Source organism: Lacerta agilis, chromosome 11 (assembly GCF_009819535.1).
Source record: "Lacerta agilis isolate rLacAgi1 chromosome 11, rLacAgi1.pri, whole genome shotgun sequence".
NCBI lineage: Eukaryota > Metazoa > Chordata > Lepidosauria > Squamata > Lacertidae > Lacerta > Lacerta agilis.
The window spans coordinates 40,375,282-40,395,423 of record NC_046322.1 but is presented as its reverse complement, the minus strand read 5'-3'; the positions used below and the strand labels follow the sequence as shown (position 1 = coordinate 40,395,423).

General features: G+C 41.6%; 1 protein-coding gene across 2 annotated transcripts in view; it reads left to right on the top strand.

Annotated features, from left to right (window-relative positions):
- Positions 1-2,043: 2,043 nt before the first annotated feature.
- The window catches only part of EFNA5 (ephrin A5), a 216,934-nt gene continuing 198,835 nt past the window's right edge, over positions 2,044-20,142 (top strand). The window contains exon 1 of one of the 2 annotated variants that reach the window (XM_033164280.1): positions 2,044-2,491. In XM_033164280.1, the coding sequence (XP_033020171.1) occupies positions 2,367-2,491 (125 nt within the window). In that variant the 5' untranslated portion in view covers positions 2,044-2,366. The remainder of the gene's footprint in view (positions 2,492-20,142) is intronic. The other variant, XM_033164279.1, reaches the window with a different exon arrangement.

Below are 20,142 nucleotides of genomic sequence, written 5' to 3'. Positions count from 1 at the left end.
TACACCGTGTGCGAGATTAGACTTGCAGTTTGTGGCGATTCCCCCTGATCTCGCAAACATCCACCCTCCCTCCCTCCCAGCAGCTGATGCCGCAACCCCGTTCACTAGAACTGGGAAGGCGGCTTTCGTAACCACTCGCTCCCCGATCTCGCAGGGAAGGAAAAGGAGGTCCAGCACCAGGGCATCTCTCTCCCAACAAAGATCCTGCGCCGTCTCCCGCGCGGAAACGGTTACCTGCGGCACCGAGGGAACCACTCCTTGTAATTCAATTAGTCAGGTTTTGCAGAAGGCGGGGCTTTGTGCTGGGTGTCGTCTCTTCGGAACGCTGGGCGGGGCGCCGGGTAAAGGCCACGCCCCTTTCCGGGGCACGGAACCCAATCGCGTTGGAGGGAACGCCAGGGAAGAAGGCATCTGTAAGCAAACAGCAGCCTGGGCCGTGACTGGCTGCTCCGGCTCACTCCCCCCCCCCTCCGCCGCCGCCGCCAACCTCGCAAGTAAACTGCATGCAAAAAAAATCCCACATGATCGAGCAGCAGCGCCTTTGCTCCCAGCTAGCCGACTGCGCCTCTTCCGTGCGCGCGCGGGCGCGCACCCCCGAACCTCCACAAACGGAGGATCTCTCTCTCCAGATTCGTCTCCTGACACCCATACGCATGTGGATGTGTATATATATCTCTCTCCGGACACATCCCGTGTAGGCATCGATGCAGCTGTCTGTTGCGCGCAGCAGGCAGCGCCAACCCCGCCGGCCGCCTTGCTTTGCCTAGGCTGCCGCCGCCGGATTTACACGCGAGGAAGAAGCCGGTCGTTGCAAAAAGAAAGAAAGAAAGGGGGCGTGACTATTTAAATATGTTTCCCTCCTCGTAAATTCTCTCTCTCTCCCCCCCCCCCTCCTCTTTGGCAGTGTGTTGACTTCTGCTTCTCCAATCCTCGTTGCGTTTCCCGATCCCTGCTTCTTCTGCGATCGAGTTTTGCTTCCTTCGCTTGCCGGAGTCGCGAGAGAGACATTTGCCCGCTTCTCTTTGCGCTGCTGCTGCTGCTGCAGACGGTTGAGAGCAGCTGCCTGCTGCCGGGCCAGACCCTGAAGGTGCCTCCCGCCCGAATGTAGTCGTCGGCGAGGGAGGCTTCTTCCTTTTCTTCCCTCCTCCTCTCTCTTTTACAAAGTTGACGTTCTAGGGGCGACTTGGACCTTGCTCGGCTCCCCGAGACACTTGGCGAAGCTGAAAGGAAACGAGACTGCCGCCGCCTCGCCTCGCCTGGAGGGGTGGGGAGGGGGCTCGGGCAGCAGCAGCAGCAGCAGCTCCTGCCTTCCGACAGACGAGGCGCCTGCACCGCGAAGCAACAGCGGCGGAGTTGGCGAGGGGCGCGCGCGCTCTCTTCCCTTCTCCCTCAGCCGCCCCCTCCTCCCTTCCAACCCAACGAGGGAAGCCGCTCCTGAGGCGATTCGGCGCTGACCTATCCTGAGGATTAGCCAACTCCTGCACGGCATTCCTCACCCTCCGCCCCCCCCCCACTCCGGTCTGGGTCTTGTGGATTCCTCTCGCTTGTTGGTCGTCCGTCACCCAGGAAGAAGGGGGGGAAAAGAGACGGGAAGGCTCCCTTCCGAGGGCGAGCGAGGCGCCTCAACTCCCCAACTCCAGCTTGGAAAGAGAGAGAGCAAGAGGCGTCTCAGAAGTGGACTTCTCCTCACTCCTCTTCATTCTCTCTCTCTCTCTCTCCCCCACCCCACCCCACCGCCCCGTTTCCTCCGAGGATTTCCTGCCCGCTTCTCCTCAGCCGGCCTCGGAGCGATCCCTTCAGAGCCCCTCGCGCCAAAAGGCGGGAAGAAGGAGGAGGAGGAGGAGAAGAAAGGCGTCTCAGAGAGAGAGAGAGGAGAGAAGGAAAGAAGCGCGAGGGCGGGCGAAAGGAAACCCCTCCGGCAAAAGGAGGCTTGGCCCGCGGGGCCGCCCATCGTGGGCGCTGGACGGGGGCCGGGCTGGTGCATGTCTCGCCCTGGGCTCGCCACAGGACTCGCCGCCTTGAAGGAGCTCCTGCCGCCGTCTGCTGCTGCCCAGCTCGGCGCCCAGCTCCCCCGGCCGGGGCGCGCAGAATCCCCGAGGATCCTTCCGCGGCGCAGGCTTTCCCCCCCGCGGGGGAATCTCCTGGCGGCCCCTCGCCCTTCTCTTTGTGTGCGTTTTTTGTGTGTCTTGTGACTCCGGTGTGGCTTTGTCTCCTTCCTCCCTCGTTTTCTCCTCCTTGTCGCCGTCTGTCTTTTGAGAAAGGAGCGCCTTGTCTGTCTCCTTCGCCTCTCTCTCTCCCCACCCCCCGATTCCCCCCTTGTGCTGCTGCTGCCGCTGCTGTTGTGTGTGTCTCGTTGGCCGGGAGTGATGTTGCACGTGGAGATGTTGACGCTGCTCTTTCTGGTGCTCTGGATGTGCGTCTTCTGCCAGGATCCCAGCTCCAAGACGGTGGCCGACCGCTACGCCGTCTACTGGAACAGCACCAACCCCAGGTAAGGAGGGCGAAGGCGGCTCTCCGGCGCCGCTCGCTGCTGGGCTGTGCCGAGCCCCCCACCGATGCTTCTCAGGGATGCTGGGCTACCCGGGGGCAGCGGCAGCTCCAGGATCGGATGTAGGAAGGGAAGGAGATGGTGGGCTGCCTTCTCCCTTGGAAGCACCAGCCGCTGGGCATCCTCCAGTGGGGGAAACCCTTGTTTGGAAGAAGGGGACAAACTTTTCTTCCCTGGTCTGTAGTTTCGGAGGCATCGCCCTGCGCTTTGTTATTTCTGGGTTGCATCAGCGAGCGCAGCTGACTTCCAATCCTTGGCTGTTGATCGTTCCTAAGGAATGCGCCTCTTATCTTAGGCACGCATCTCTTAACTTGTAATGAATCACTCCTGAGAGCAAATAGGTGAACTCACACACCCAGGAAGCCTGTGATATATATGTGTGTGTGTGTTTCCCTTAGTACCTTCCTATCAGGGTTATTATTATTTTTTTGGTAGATCTTTTTTTAACAGAACAGAGAAATTCTAATCCTTTTACTCTAGCGAACTTTTTTCTGCAAGTGACAGAATACAGGGAGAACCTCAAACTTGTTCAGCGTGTTACGACTTTTGCCAGAGTGGTTCTGTATTCGTTACTGTACATTTAGTTTTTTGTGGATTGTGGTTGCCTGTAGCCACATGTGGCACCTGTTCTGTGTCAGGGTTAGAGTCAGTAAAGGAGAAGTACTTCCCTTGCTTTCCAGCTACTCTTCTTTCCATCTCTTTGCCTGGGGTAAGAGTATATGAATTTTACTTGTAAGCTGACTTGGGTTAATTGAGTAATGATACCCCCCAAGTTTGAAATGTTTCAGTGCAGCCAGATGATCCCTAGACTTGCAGGTTTCTCGTGGAAAAGGGCGTCTCAAGCTGTCAGAGCAAATTCAAGTCCAATGGTTGGTGATGCTCTCACAATGCAGAGGAAATCTGCTGTGAATCTAGACTGCTTTATGCAGAGAGTTAGCATCATCAGGAGATGATACTGAGAGCGTGAGAGAGGATGTTCTCTTATGGGAGACACGTTTAATAATAAAACTAATTCAGGACAAGGTATCCAGTTGAGATTGTGTAAAAACAATTATTTCACTGTGTTCCTTTGTTCTATTTGCATTTCAATAAACACAGTAAGTGCAAATAAAACCTATTTTGTTATTGTTTCTAAACTCTCCCATCAAGATTGTATGGACGGATCTTCTTTGAATTAGGAAGTTTTGTTTGTTGAACTGCTCACATCTCTCCCCCTTTTCAGTAGCAGAAATTACAATCTTTTTCTAGTGCTGCTCCAGTATGAATAAGGCATCTCAGTACTTTAGGAGTTGGTTTTTTGTTTTGTTTTGTTGGGGAGGGGGTTGCGTTGTTAAAGTGGACTTAAGTAATTTTTCTTAGGTCTTCTAAACCTATCTTGCTACTTCAAGTGAGTTTCTGGTCATTTTATTCTATGTTATCTTTGTGCTATACCACTGATTTGGCTGCTTGAATTGAGATTAGCACATTGATTTTTGTCGCAGGTCATGTTTTTTTTTATAGATCTGTGGTGCCTGCCAAAGTCTGTTTTACTCTGTATGTGAGAATGGCCTCAGAATATATTGTGCCAAAGTTAGAAACTGCTTGTTAAGTACCTTGAGTTCAGTAGTCAGTTTGGCGTGTTAATTTTGTGTGTGGTAATTCAAGCAAAACAAAACATTAATGCGGTGGTGTGTGTGGCAATTAATACTGTTCCTTCTACTTAATTTTCTTGGTGACAGTTATTAACAGTTGTGTTTTCAAAACCTGCCACCTTCTCTCCCATCATATCAAAGAGAAAACTGCAGCCACAAGTAAAACTGGTCAACTGTTACAACAGGCAGAAATCTGGAAGCTTTCCCTCCTACCCCAATATGTCTTTTCTTAAGGGTGATTTTCCCCATCTTAGAATAAAAGTTAAAAAATGAAGTGTATTTGCTGAAGATGGTGAAATAATAAACCGAATTCGCCTACTGTAGTTGTGAAACGGAAATGTTTGCTGCTTTGAATTTGACCAAATGACTTGCACATGTTGCTCTTTTGCGAATATCAAAGCATGCTATTAAATGTTTGCTTCTCTGCCTGTTATGGTATTAATTAAAGATGTGATGTAGGTACAATACTTCACTATAAATAATCCATGCAACACTGGGGTCAAAACTGGAGCGTTTAAACCAGTGAACATGGATAACGCCCATTTAAATGTGCCAATAAAATGGTGTGTGTGAGAGAGGAGATAAAAAATAGCAGAGGAGTAGTGAGTTATAGAACTTTGTAAAGGTTGATGTGGGAATAAATTCCTGAAACTAAGGGTTTAGAACACTGTACTATTGAAAGTGTTTTAAGCTATAAGGCTCTTTCACAGTCACTATAAGCTCATATTTAATGCAATATAATTAGTTTCTTTTCCTTTCTAGAATTGTTCACTTATATCTGTATGCTTTATGTTCGCTTTTTGCTCTACTGAACCTGAAAAACCTTGCTTCATAAGATATTAAAAGTTAAGAGAACTTGCCATGTATTTTTATAATTCATGGTTAAGGAGAAGAAGTACTACACCCATAATGGTATTATTTTTTAAAAGGTGCCATCACAGGTTACAAGAATGAGTTTTTAAATTAATAAACTAGGCAACTCTTAAAAATTGCAGAATGATAGATGATGGCTATCACTTGACAAACAAAATACTGTTTTTTAATGTATTGTACTTCAAATTTGCGAAACCACAAAAACTTTTGAGAAGTAATCAGAGTGCAAAATATTTCCGTAAATATTTTGTGCGTAATTTCTGAAGCTTAATGTATATTCCCAAAAAGCTCATTTGTTTAGATTTTATATAATCCAAGCCTCATATATAGCATCAGAGAAAAGACTTCAAATTAAACAGATGAACAGAAAGTGACTTACAGTACCACTAAGTACTTTCAGTAAGAAGCCATTTTGCTACATATAGGGCCTCAATACTGTGCAGAAGTTGGTACACTTAAGTCTTTATATGGTCAGCGTGTACATATGAAAGATGGATATAATTATTTTCAGTAGTATTTGGATATTTTAGTAAAACCCTTCACCATGAAAGAGAAGCAGATCTTGGAATAACTGTAACTAGTTTTCCTTTCTAATGTAAGTTAATTGAATACATACAATTGTAGCTAATATCAGGACAATAATTGTAAGCCATTTTTAAAATGGTTGTGTGATTTTACTTCAAGAAGTATTTGGCAAGTTGTCCTAAAAACTATGATGTACGTAGTTTTGTGACTATAAATGACTATATATGGACATCAGACTTTTAAGCTATATTTATGGCTAAAATGTTTACATTGAAGAATTGTATGTAGAACAGCTGAATGCTGTTTGGAACCCTTGTACAATCACTGGGCAGCTTTGAAGAGGTGAAGTATAGGCTTCTGAAGCAAATGAGTATTATGTTTCCCCAAAATTGCATAAAGAAATCATTTTCTGTTTTAGGGCTTTATCCTTCAAATACTTAGTATATCAAGCAAAGGCTTACATTGCAGATGGTCTACGATCACTAGTGCTGTGTTTTGCACAACTGTCTCCCCATTGCAATATCTAGATTATATCAGGCTGCATAAAGTACAAAAGCTAGTTAACACTGCTTGCTTATATAAATAATTACACTAAAGTCAAACATGCATTAAACCTAGGAATATTTGTATACCTATAAATAAAAAACTTATTATATTTCCACACTGGTGCACGTGCAAGCTTGAGTAAAAAAAATATTACACTTTTAATTATGCATTTTGAGAAATATAAAATTTTGCCAAATGGCGCTTATCTAATGGACAGTGCAGTCCTATGCATGATTACACAGAAGTAAATCCAACTGTATTCAGTAGAGTGTAATGTGTGCATGATTAGTCTTGGGCTGCAATCCCGTGCACACTTGGAAGTAAGTTCTGTTAAACTTAATGGGGTTTACTTCTGAGTTAGACACTTATAAAATTAAATCATCAGATACACTAAGACTGGTTGCCACAAATATTGCTTTATCAGAGTTGTTGTGAACAGGACTGCATAAGTGTAAAATGTGCCATGTATCATTTTGTTGCAATGAAGAGGGCCTGGTCTGACTTGCAAACATTTGGTATGAGTTTTTTCCTGATACAAGTCTCACTGAAATTAATGGACTTAAGTGCATTTTTAAGTTGAACCTTGAACTTAATTGCTTCACTGTGTAACTCAGGCCTTAAAGTAGGTTAGCATTTAGAGATGCTATTGCTGTTGAAAGCTTTCAGCTTTAACTGAATTTGGCAGTTTCTCAGAAATATTCAGCCCAGTGGTTTGCAGAGGGGTTCTACTTTATTTTATGCTTGGCGCTTATAGTTTTATTTACAAATCCTGCATCATTTCTCTGTATTAATAATACCATCATATGAAAAAAATGCCTTTGTGGGCAAATGGGAAGACCTAACTTTGTGTAGTATGATCCTATGAATATTTCCTCTGAAGTCCCACTATCTTAAGTGTTGTAGGGATTGCAGTCTCTATTTGAAGTAGATACATAGGGTTGCAGTTTAGTTTCCTAAGAAAGTCTATTTATGTATAAGGAATATTAATGTTTCAAATGCTAATTTTATTGGCAGCTACAATCTAGAGGGACTGCTATCTCAAAGTCAGTGAATTTCTTGTGATTAAAAGTGCAAAGAAAAAGCATTCAGTAGGTCGCTGAATGCGGTTTACTTGATTGTGTTGCCCTGAAAATTGTGGCCCTGAAAGGCCTTTGGTATTTCAAAATGGACTCCCCATTCAGTTCAGCTTCTCACTTGGAAACCTGTCCAGTGAGCCCTAGCTATATGTGCCTTCCTCTTTAAAAGAGATGGTACTGACTAGAGGGATGAAAAAATATCACCTGCCTAATTATTTTCCCATTATACTCTCTTGCAAGGAAGCATGCTAATTCTTAATGGTGATTATGCTGGGATAAGAAAACAAATGAATGCAGTGAGTCCATCAGGAATCCTGGCCTTTTTGCTTTTGATGACTTAAAGATGAGACATGGCTACACTGTTGTAAGGGGAAATGTACTGTAATGTTAAGAGAGATACTGAACTGAAAAATAAAAAATAAAATAAAATAAAAGAAGCAATAATTCTTCTAATATAAATTGACAAAGCATTCTCGTTTCTTAAGAGCCAAACTTTTTATAGGAATATTTGTTAACTTGGATTTCAAACTGAATAGGCACAGTTCAACAAAAGTTAAATACTGAACATTACATGCCCATTCTGGTCTACCCCAAGTAAACCCTATTGAGTTCAATGAAGCCTACTCATTGTGGGTTTAAGATTGCAGCCTAAATCCCAGCGATTTTCATAGCTCTGTTTCAGTAGAAAAGTTAGTGTTTGAATATTTACCATTGTAATCAACAGGACTTGATTACAATCAAGCTTGGCCTTGGCTGCATCATTACTTTTATTTATTAACTGGGATCCTAAATTGACAGCTGTTCTCTCGTTATTTTGTATCTTGCTGTCATCAGTAAGTGTCTAATATATATGAAACTATCGGCCTCTGTTGGTTGTTAAAATACGACTCAATATAAAATGCATTACATTGCTAAAGTATTGGAACTTTTTATTATTATTGGTATTAGTATTATAAAACCTATACAAGAATAGATTGTGGGGTGATTCTCTTATTACTAGGCGGGAACAGTACTTAGAGATGCTTATGACTATCCAAGATGATAAATTCAGCTCATATTACTACTTATTTTTATTAGGTTGTATTAAAATGCCAAATAAGCAACTCCTTATATGTGAGATATTCGACATATATTTATTAAACTTCTGGAATTGTTTTAACCTAGTTTTTCAGAGGTCGACAGTGATGTATTTACTTTTGAGAACAATTTCCTTTTGTATACATTTCCCTTCCATTTATGTTTAAATGTGTAGTCACTGAGAAATTAGATGCTGAGTTTAGAAGAGAAATATTTTCAAAACCACTTTCTAGTGATATTACAACTGTTGAAATATATAACCTGAGTGTAATACCCATCCTCATACACAAAAAAATAGTATTTCACATTGTTCATATTCCAACATCTGAATAGCATTGGATGAGCTTAGTATACATTGTCATAGAATCAACTAGAGAATAAGTAAGTAAGTAAGTAAGTACTTTTGTCCCCCTCAAAAGCAAAAAGAAAGAGAGAACTAATGTGTGATATTCAAGTAAGTCATACTCGGAATAGATAAACTGAAATCAATTGATTTTGGTGGGTTTACTCCGAGTATGACCTACTTGAAAATAAAATAAATACTATTCTCCTTTTACAGTGACTAATATTGCATTAATAATAAAGACACATTATAATATCTTCTTTCTGTGTTGCCAAAGAGCATCTTTGATATAGTTGACAGTTGACTGATGGGAATGTACTGTCAAATTCTTATTTGTCATTCCAGGGGAAAATAAAATTTAAGTCTAATTTTTGTTCTTAAACCTTTCTAAAAGTTCAGAGTCTAAATTTGAAGTAAAAACCTGCTTGGGTTTTATCTTCTTACTGAAGAGCCTTTGTCTTCTGTAAGTTATTGGGGGGGGCATCCAGTATCTTTCTGAAAAATGCAGTGAATGAAAGAAGTGTTTGGGAATAAATAACTGAACAACAATTACTAAAACTACACTGATAAGTGGGGATCCTTTGGGTGACTTGTATGTACCCAGTTCAATTGCTACCTATATCGATTCCTGAGTTAAAAGCATACATTGATTTGGGGAATTAAGTGCAAAAGTTGATGAAGGAGAAAATACTGCTAGTATGTACCTGCAGCTGCCCGTCCCCGAGTTCACTGTGACTTGCTCTTGCATGTAATCCCCAAACCTCTTTAAAAATAATAATAATAATAATGAGCCTGGAAGTTTAAAGAGAAGTTTGAAGATCTGGACTGGATGGGGCGAGGGGCAGTTTATGACGGGGAAACTGGGGGGGACAAAATCTAAGTTGCCCTGTAGCTCATGGTGCTTAACAGAGAGCCGTATAAAATACTGCGAAGTAATTTATCATCAGTCTAGAAGGAACAGATATTGAGCAACTCCTATACGCGTCTTGTATTATATGACCAATCCCACAGATTTCCAATTTGTGCTTGTGCGTTCATGCCTTTGTGCACACACACAATTCTTAGGCAAGGAGCTGTGTTGCCAAACTGCTGATGCCATTTCCAAGGCTAGTTTTCACTCTCCAATTTAATTCAGTTCGCGTCAAGCTCTTTTTGAAACCTCCATTTTGGATGGCTCTATTCTATTCAGCTCTTGTGAGTAGTGAAATGGGGAATGGAAAGACTACATACACTAAAACATTAGATGTTTGGTGTTCTGAATTATACAGTATATGTATGAGGTCTCTATTTTGCCTTTGAATTCGCTGAAACAACACTGAAATGCTATAGTGTAGCTTTAGCGCTGCATATTAATTGAAAGTCATCTTGTTCTGTGTTTAAAATGCTGTTTTTATCGTCTAGTTAGCTTTTTGTTGGAGTACAAATATTTTTAACAAGTAAAACTGGCTTTAGTTTAACATTGGACATAATTTCTGCATACTCGGCAAATCTCCCCTTTATTCCTATTTCCTATCATGAAGGAAACAACATTTTAATTTTTAAATATATGAATAGCAATATGCTAGAGTACAGCGAATATTAAAGTACAATTTCACACACACACAAATTTGAATGGAATCCTTGCCCTCCACATTGCACTATTCTGTCACAGAAGTACCGGTACTACTACTTTATACCATACAAAATAATACGATGGTTTTGCTTTTAACATCTTATACTTTGCTTTGGGTTTGTTTTGTTATTTCCTATTATTGGAGGGTGTTTAACATCTGGTGGCGAGCTATTTCCTTAGAGGCAGAGGAATATTGAACAAGAGAGTAATAGTCAATATATCAATTATCAAGTTTTCTCATTCCAGATCAGCTTGTTTTGAGAACATAATTAAGTATATGTTTGGGTTGCATTGTTTACTGATTTGTATAGGAGTCAAGCAATGATTGAAGGTTGGTTCACGTTGAAAAATGGAATTGCCTTGGATCCAGATTTCCCATAGGGTGGCACATTGCTCCCACCAGGGTTGGGGGGTGGGGGTGGAGAAGGGGAAGGTGTCTTTTGCATATACCTTCCCACACCTGTGGGAGGTGTTGGAGGTTGTAGGGGGAAGGGGGAATTTCTTTTGTTTTGCAGAAGTTTGATTCTCAATTGGATCTTAGTCCCTTCCAACAACAGAAGGCCCTTTCCATTGGTAGAACAAACCCGTTATTTCTTTACAGTTCTCGAAAGATACATAATATATGCTGCTCATAATAAATAATCACCGAAACAATTGTTCACATTTCATTTCTCAAACATTTTTGAGTTTTAAAAATTACCAACTTGCAGCCATATCCTTTGTCTAGTTTCTTGGTCCAAGCCTTTAAGTTTGCCATTTGTTTCATGAATATGGAGAATTCTGTCAGTACTAAAATTGCAACATTGCAGTATTTTGTGAGGCTAATAACATGTAAACTTAAGCACGATTCATTTCAGTGGATTCACTGTTGAGATAATATAGAAATATATGCTGGTTATCACCGATATGGCATTAGATACATTCCTATAGAGTGAATTTCAGTATTTGCAGAATCCTTCATTGGCATTACTTTGGACTTAAAAAAAAAGATACCCACATATTTAAAATCTTAAAACTATTGCCTGTTTAGCAATAGTGGGCTTAATAAGGCAGGATATATCAGCACTGCATGTGCATGTATTGTTTCATGAAAGAGAGAGAAAGAGATGTTGAAATCTGACACATAAGCACAGCATGGTTGCTGCATTGGCACATAAAGTCCCCTGCAGCCACCAGAATGGCAAACTGCATTTTTTTTTTATGTTTCTGATATGAAAGACAGCTAGATGCTGAACCCAGTATTGATTCCACAGCTATTTGCAAGCTTTCAGCATGATAGTCAACAATACAACTTAATAAACCTACTACTAAGGATTATGCTTGATGTATCTAGGGGATTTGTAAACTGCTGCATAGATTTTCTCCCTCTTGGGTTAGGATTCTGTGGTAATTCTTCCTGGATAAGAATGTGTAGGATAACTTAATGAACATTGTGGGGAAGGTATGAAGGCAAAACTCTTGCAAGAAAAATGCTGTTGCTATTGTAGCCTTTTTTTAAAATAGAAAGAGAGATACATTTTCCAACAAGAAATCAAAACACTTGTCTAAACAGGCTTCTGCCTTCTGCATCAATGTGAGCGTTATTGTTTCCTGGTTGTGCTTCTCTTGATAAACCCATCCAGAAGCAGAGCCCAGAAAAAGTTCTAGGATTCCATGTTATGGCAACAGCCTCCTTTATTTGTTTACTCTTGTTGGTTCAATACATTTTACATCTTTTTACCATTCTTTGGTAGCTTGGCTTATTAAAAATTAGTGATCCATCACTAAGAGGGGTACAGTACAAGCAGTGGTGCTTCTGACAGGGTTTTTGTGCCAAGCAACAGGAAATAATGGGGATGAAAGAGCTGCCAAAAGTGTGTCTCCCAGTTGCTAATTAGGCGAAAAAGTACCGCAACAACTAGAAGAGCTGCCATGGCAGGCAGAGACAATTTCTTCTAAATATTGAATAAATATTACTGAATGGCAAATTAAAGGGATACGATAGCCCAATGTAGTTATCACTGTTTATGGAGCTTCCCTTCCCATCAATTGGTATTTTTGAAATGTAGAATGCTCGGGGGGGGGGGGCGGTTTAGTGGAACAATGTTTATCTTGCTGACTTTATCATCAATTACTTGAAATTTTTAACAAGCACCAACTTTAGTATCACTAAGGAACGTATTAGTGTAATGTTGCTAGTGTGAGGAAGAGATGCAGTTCCTCTCTCCCACTCATTTGGGCAATAATTGACTATGAAAGTAAAACAAGATATATATTTATTTTAATTTCTGGTATCCAAGGCTGCCAATCAGTCCTGGCACAGACCATGCAATGGTTGCAGTGACCATAATTAGCATGCTTCCCCTAACAGTGGGAAAGGCAGGGGGTGCCTGCAGAGCTATAGCTGTCATGGGAACGATTAAAACAACTAATTGCATATTGGGCTGCTACCATTTTCAGACTGGCATTTTAGAAAATCATCAGTGTAGAACACATATTCGTACTATACACACTATTTGACTTGATAAAGCTGTATCATGTTACTGCCTGATTTGCTGTTGCTCGTTTCTACAAAAATTAAAAAAAAACCAGTTAATTTTTGGGTGACTTCAAGATTCCCCACCCAATCCCAATTTACCCTATCCTGTATGGTTGCTGTCTTTCAGATAGTTTTTTTTATAAATAAATAAAAAAACCTAGTAGACTAAGATTTTTTTTAAAAAAACACCTAGTTGACTAAGGGTGCAATCTTATGTGTGCTTCACTTGGAGTTAGTCCCATTGAAACTAGTGGAATTGTGAAGATCATATTTCTTCTTGAATGCATTTGGGGGGGTGGTCTTTAATATTATTTATTTATTTTTATTTCAGCAATTTATATTCCCGTTAAACACAGTAATCTCTAAGCCAGGGGTTGGCAAGATTTACCTCGCCTGGGCCGGTTCACTCCAGCGGAGATCCATCCGTGCGCTGGATTGTGTGCGTGCATGAGCACGTGCGGCTGCGATTTCCGGCATCTGTGCAGATGTGATTTCCAGTGCCGCGGAAGCGAGTCCCCACGCCATGCCGGTTTAGCACAGCGCGCGAGGACTGGCCAAGTGGGTGGCTCGGTTTGGGGGCGACTTGTGGGCCAGTTAAATGACCCCCGTGGGCCGCTTGTGGCTCATGGGTCTTAGGTTGCCTACCCCTGCTCTAAGCGATGTACAAGTAATCCAGTACAGTAAAGATTAAAAACTAAAAGTATTAAATCAGAGTTCTGTCAGAATACCTGCTGGAACAGAAAAAGCTGGAAGTTCAATAGTAAGGGTCTGTCTGACATTAACGGAAAGGCAGTTCCTTAAAATTGGGCCTACAGTTCTGAATCACAGAATCATAGAATTGTAGAGTTGGAAGGAACCCTCAGGATCATCTAGTCCAACCCCTGCAGTGCAGGTATATGCAGCTGTCCCATATGGGCACCAATCAAACCTGCAAGCTTAGCGTGATCAGCAGCATACTCCAACTGACTTGGCTATCCTGAATGCACGGCTCCTGGTGTAAGCTTTTGTATAAAACTGCTGTCTATATGTGTAATCATATAGATCGCTAATGGGGCAAATGTGAAGTATGTTATAGTTGGATTTAAACACAACGTTAAATGCTTATTTTCTCATCCATTGGAATGGGGATATGACAACTCTTGGGTTTCTGTGACTTTCATCAGTAGAAAACAATGTCAAGCCTATTTTTACTTTTTATCTTGTTCCATTTATGTATTTATAGGACTTACTTTTGAGTAGATCTGTATAAGGATCGTACTAAAAGTTTAGGATCTCAAAAGATTTGCTTGCAAAAAAGTGCTTTTGTGCAGAAAGTTCTTTTTCAGTTGTGGCTTTTAGGTAATATCCAATGCCAATACAGATGACACTCGGCTCTTTATGTTTGTGCATTGTATATGTGTCTGTATATGTGCAAGGGGCAATAGTAGGAAAGGTGACTAGAAAAACCTGGAATATGTGTGCAACAGTGTGCATGATCCTTGGATCTCCACCTTAATTTGTAGTGTTCTTACTACAGGAGTATACTATATTTTTGTCCTTGAACTATTGCTAATGTACAAAATACATGCAGCACGGCTGTTGTGTATTGCATCGGTATAAAATTGTTGTTGGGAAAATAAATGCAAACTAGTTACTTTACTAACAAACCTTTCAATCAATACATTTGTGTCCCATTTGTAAAAACATTGTTGTTATCTGAAAGACTACTTTTCCCCCACCGCTACAATATTTCTTTTGTTTCATTTTTCCTGCAACTGAGTAACACAGCTACCTCTTTGGAAATCCACACTTAAAACTACTTTATGTGCGTGTTATATTATTTGAGAACAGAATGCCAAAGTAAAACACCTAAGTGACATTAAATATTTGATCTTTCCAGGCTGTGGAAATTAGTGATAGCTGCTCAGAAGCCTGCAGTGCTTGAAGATGTGCATCTAAGCAACTTGATTCAATCTTAATGTTAATGCTAATGGTGCAATCGTAGTATTTTTATTGGAGCTTACTCTCAAGCAAGTATGTTTATGATTGCAGCCTGAATTTTTAACTGCTTCCATTGAATAAATTGTATCGAAATAATTCCAGGTATTGTTTCCATTTAAATCAATGAAGCTGTTCCTTTGATGTTGGCTGGTATTATAAAAAAAGCCAGCTGTTCAAAAAGGTGCCTATTCTTCCTAATCTAATTGTACTAGATGACGACCATTGTGGTGGATTCTTGCTGAATTTCTACCTTCTCACACCCTTGTAGCTGTGTGCTTACATATATGCTGGTCTTGGGTGTTAGATTCAGAGTTTTATATGTAATAGAATTTTTCGGCTGAGTTCAGTCAGCTATAGGTGTGACAAATGTCCATATCTTTATTTGGATTTTTATTAGATTCTAGATGAAAACATTTCTTTTTCTTGATTCAATAGTGTATTCAATGCTGGAGGATAAGCGAGAAAGTGAATACTCATAGCCTTTACACAGTAACTCAGTGGTGTCCAAACCTTTTCCAAAGAGGGCCAGATTTGATGAAGTGAAGGGCCATGAGGGCCAACCAAAGGGCCAACCAAGGTTGTTGAGCTTTTTTTAGGATTGAAGTTGTTGAGGGTTTTTTAGGAAATAGACTGCCACAGCAGGCCAGGTTAGGCCCCCGTCACAGACGTTGGACATGCCTGCAGTAAGTGCAATAGATAGTGTGATTAAAAAAAAGCCAAAATAGAATGATGGCCTGGTCCTGCATAATTACTGGTACTTTAAAAAACAAAACAATAGGCACCCTATTTTTTCCTCATGTAATGTACCATTGAGAGTTGTAGAGTTTCAAGGCCAGACATTCTTGGCAAGTCTCAATTATAAGACTGCATGTTAATGAGTTGACCCATCTTACATTACTGATTAGTCTGTTTAAGATTTTTAAAAGAGAGGGGCTGATATAAGTAAAATACCAAATGAGGAATTCACAAGCAACCCATCCAAACCAAAGGGATATATGCTTGATCATATCTTGCAACTGCAGGATCAGCCTTTCATTAGAAAATCCTCACAAGTTTTATTACTAGTTGAGATACCTTTAGCCTCAAGTATTTATGCTTCAGTCTTTACCCTAATGTACATAGGGCAGAAGCCATATGTATATAGAATGATGATGATGATGATGATAATTTATTTATACCCAGCCACTCTGGTTTTCCCAGCCACTCTGGGCAGCTTCCAACAATAATCTATTAAACATTAAAAGCCTCCCTAAACAGGGCTGCCTTCAGATGTCTTCTAAAAGTCTGGTAGTTGTTTTCCCCTTTGACATCTGGTGGGAGGGTGTTCCACAGGGCGGGTGCCACTACGGAGAAGGCCCTCTGCCTGGTTCCCTGTAACTTGGCTTCTCGTAGTGAGGGAACCACCAGAAGGCCCGAGGCCGTTTAGGGCTTTAAAGGTCAGCACCAACACTTTGAATTGTGCTCGGAAACGTACTGGGAGCCAATGTAGGTCTTTCAAGACCGGTGTTATGTGGTCTCGGCGGCCACTACCAGACACCAGTCTAGCTTCCACATTCTGGATTAGTTATAGTTTCCGGGTCACCTTCAAAGGTAGCCCCACATAGAGTGCATTGCAGTAATCCAAGCGAGAGATAACTAGAACATGCACCACTCTGGCGAGACAGTCTGCGGGCAGGTAGGGTCTCAGCCTGCGTACCAGATGGAGCTGGTAGACAGCTGCCCTGGATACAGAATTAACCTGCAACTCCAAAATGACTCCCAGGCTGCGTACCTGGTCCTTCAGGGGCATAGTTATCCCATTCAGGACTAGGGAGTCCTCCACACCTGCCCACCTCCTGTCCCCCAAAAACAGTACCCACAAAATGATATGTGGGTGTAGCCCTAGCTGGATGTAGGATCACACACATGACTTCCAAACTTGGATCCAGCAGTTGCAGCTGTGCATGTGTAGTAGTCCCATCAGATGAATGGCATTAGTATCCTCTTCCTTAATGGGCATGATTGTCATTTACCCGATTGGGCCATAAATGTGCTGTGTTGATAGCCGCTTACCTACATACTTTCAGTTTATTAACCAATGTCTTATTTATTTATTTATTTGTACCCCACCCATCTGGCTGGGTTTCCCCAGCCACTCTGCGCGGCTTCCAACAAAGATTAAAAATACATTAAAATGTTTTTTACTGTTGTTTGCAACTTATCAAGTCAATGCTTCTGGGAACAGCTTTGTGATATGATGCAATTACTTTGCTTAATTTGTTTGAATAAAATTTTCTAGCTTACCTTGAAATTTTGCAGCGAAATATAGATCACACACAAAGCCACATGTATAACCCAAAAAATCTCAACAAGATTAGCATTCAAACTAAAATCCCTCAAACTAGCTTAACCTTTATTACTAAAAGGCAGTCCAAGGAAGTTTCAGTAACCTTTCATTGTAGTTGTGCTTGAATTTGTGGCACATCCAAGAGAAAGACACTGTATGAATGTGGTGTGATGATCCTGTACACTTGTATGAAATTGCCATATGCTTCCACAGAATTATAGAGTTGGAACATATTCTGAGGAGCATCTAGTCCAACCCCCTGCAGTGCAGGAATATGCAGCTGTCCCCTATGGGGATTGAACCTGTGACTTTGGTGTTACCAGCACCATATTTTAACCAACTGAGCTATCCAGGAGTAGCCGTGCATGGCAAATATGGCAAGAAGGGCATACGTTATCCATTCTTCGGAACTCCACGGTGGTACATGGGTTATAATTTTGTATTTAAGTTGTGTCTAATACAGTTGTGGCTTTTTTGGTCAAACCAAACATATTGAATTGTGCTTGGACTGCTATAGATTCAGATTAGAAGGGATCTAGAGCAGGCATCCCCAACCTTCGGCCCTCCAGATGTTTTGGACTACAATTCCCACCCTCCCTGACCACTGGTCCTGCTAGCTAGGGATCATGCGAGTTGTAGGCCCTGGAGGGCTGCAGGTTGGGGATGCCTGATCTAGAAGATCACTGGAAAAGCTTCTAGATTTTTAAGTGTTACTGGCATATGGTGTGCGAAATAGTTTTGAATGCCTGCCTTCCACAATTGCATCGTCTTGCAGTAATTTTTATTTATTTCTACAGTAGCCTTGAAGTGCCATATACAGTACCTTAAAACAGAACTTTCTCAAAGAGAAATTGCTTTTCTACTACACCTGTGCATAGGAGTGAGTTGTGATTCTGGGAGTTATGTGTGTTGATGACCTACAAAACTAATTAGGTGATGACATGTATAAATAAATCCCAGTTTCATTTATCTTGCTCAGATACAGTTGTGGGCATATTTGGCCATGCTGATGCATGAGCAGCTGCTATGGAGAAATCAACTTGAAGGGTGAAACATGGAAATCCAATATTAATTAGTTTGCCTCTCATTTAAAATAAATAAATGATTTGTCTTAATTTAACTCAGTTTCCTGAAGGTGTCATGAAGGAACTGTGGGCCCTTCCATATTTCTCAGACATAATACTGCTAAGCTCATGGCAGAATTATTTTCTAAACCTTGGATGCCTTCATACTGATTTGTTATAAAAATTATTAGTTGCCAGGAATTTATTGTGCTTGTGTTTTTCCCATAAATATACAAGAGCGTCTTCGAGGAAATGAATCTGTTATAGAAATCTGCTGGTTTTAAATGAACAGTGATTCAATTACAAACTCTACCCAGAAAGTCAACAAAGATAGAAATAATCTGGGTGCTTATTAAACATATTTGCATGAATATTGTGTTAATGTATGCAGAAGCATGTTGCAGTGGTATTGAGCTGCATGGCCTAATGCACCTGTCCAACCGTCTACCTGTGCTACAGGTTGAAATAGGTTTACTTCATGAGGAAGGGGGAGAATCTCATTTATTTACAGGTGCCAAACCTATTACAGCATCCATTTGTTCAGCAGCTTCCATTTCAGATTATTTTAATCAGTTTCTGGGGCTGATTGGAATAGATTCAATAAATTTCCTGTGGCAGGTTGGCTTTGCAGTGAACTAATCGAAAATGTGGAGCATGATGAAGAGTCGCCCATCTAGGTTTTTAGAAGGCTGGTTGAGACAGCATGCCCATTGCTGGAGGAGAAAGGATTATAGCAATAGAGCTAAATACAGATTTTGCACCATGTTGATACTTTCAATCAACTCACTAGTTTAAAGTTATCTAATATGGTGCCTTCTTGCGTTTCAAGAGATGTTGCTGCTCTCCTTTTCATGTTCATCTTTTAAAAAGAAAAAAGTACAAACACAATAGTTATGTTAATCATTCCCCCCCCCATCCATAAAAGGTAAATACAACAACATGTTTTTGAACTATGTTGTTTGTAACACATGGGTTTGGACCTGGAAATCTGCCAGGTCCCCACCCCCTGCCTCCCAGAAAGGCTTCTCCAAGGGTCAGAGAAGACGGCTGCTTTGGGGTGGACTCTGGAATGGGAGAAGGAACTGAAGGGGAATGTTGTGTATGATCAGGGAAGCTACTGGTAACTTCTTTCTGCCACCTCCCCATTTCCTCTTGGCCTCCTGTTCCATAGCTCACCCCATTCAGCAGGGTACCCTGACCCTTGGGGGGGGTAGCATTGTTGTTGGGCTGCCAAGGAGTTTCTTTGAACTTCAGTTGTGTGCAGCGACTCTCTATGCAATGCAAATCTGAGACGTAGTTTTGTGCTAACACTACATAAGTGAACTGATCCATTTACATGATGCAAATATATACCGGTAAGTTAAGAAACCCCTATATGTAATTGTTAATTGATACAGTAGCTTTTACATTATTGGCATGGGTATCTCAGGGCGTCCTGTCAGGAGCACTATGGCAGATGGAAATACATAGTTCATTTTGTGGTTAAAATGTTGCACGCCTTATTTACATTACTTTTGCTGCCTGTGATGGATTACACGCCACCCACACCCCCAATCTTTGCTGAGCAGCAGCAAAATTCCAGTGGCGTTTCCAGACACTCACCCAGTGTTGTGTTTCCTTGGGGAAAATGAGGCACAACGGAGGCTACTGTCTTTATGAAGTATGGTTTATTCACATGCATTTTGAACTGAGTTTATGGAGAGAGAGAGTTCACAGCATTTACATCCCAAGAGGGGCGTGTCCTTCCCAGCAGTGCAGCAATGGATTCAGAAGCATCCTAAATCCACCCCTCTGTCTCTCTGTAACAGCCTGCTGCAGCCAGCCAGCATGTCTGATGCCCTTCATTCTGCATGGAGTTCTGTCCACTTCCTGCTCCTTTCCCCCAGCAACCCCTGTTCCCAAAGCATCTATTGTCAAAGGGTACCCTTTCTTCCTGTGGTGACATTAGCCCCCCCCCCCGTTACCCTGGCAACCTCCCTTTGTGCCTTACAGAGCCTGGTTGATGACTTCCATTGAGGGGCTA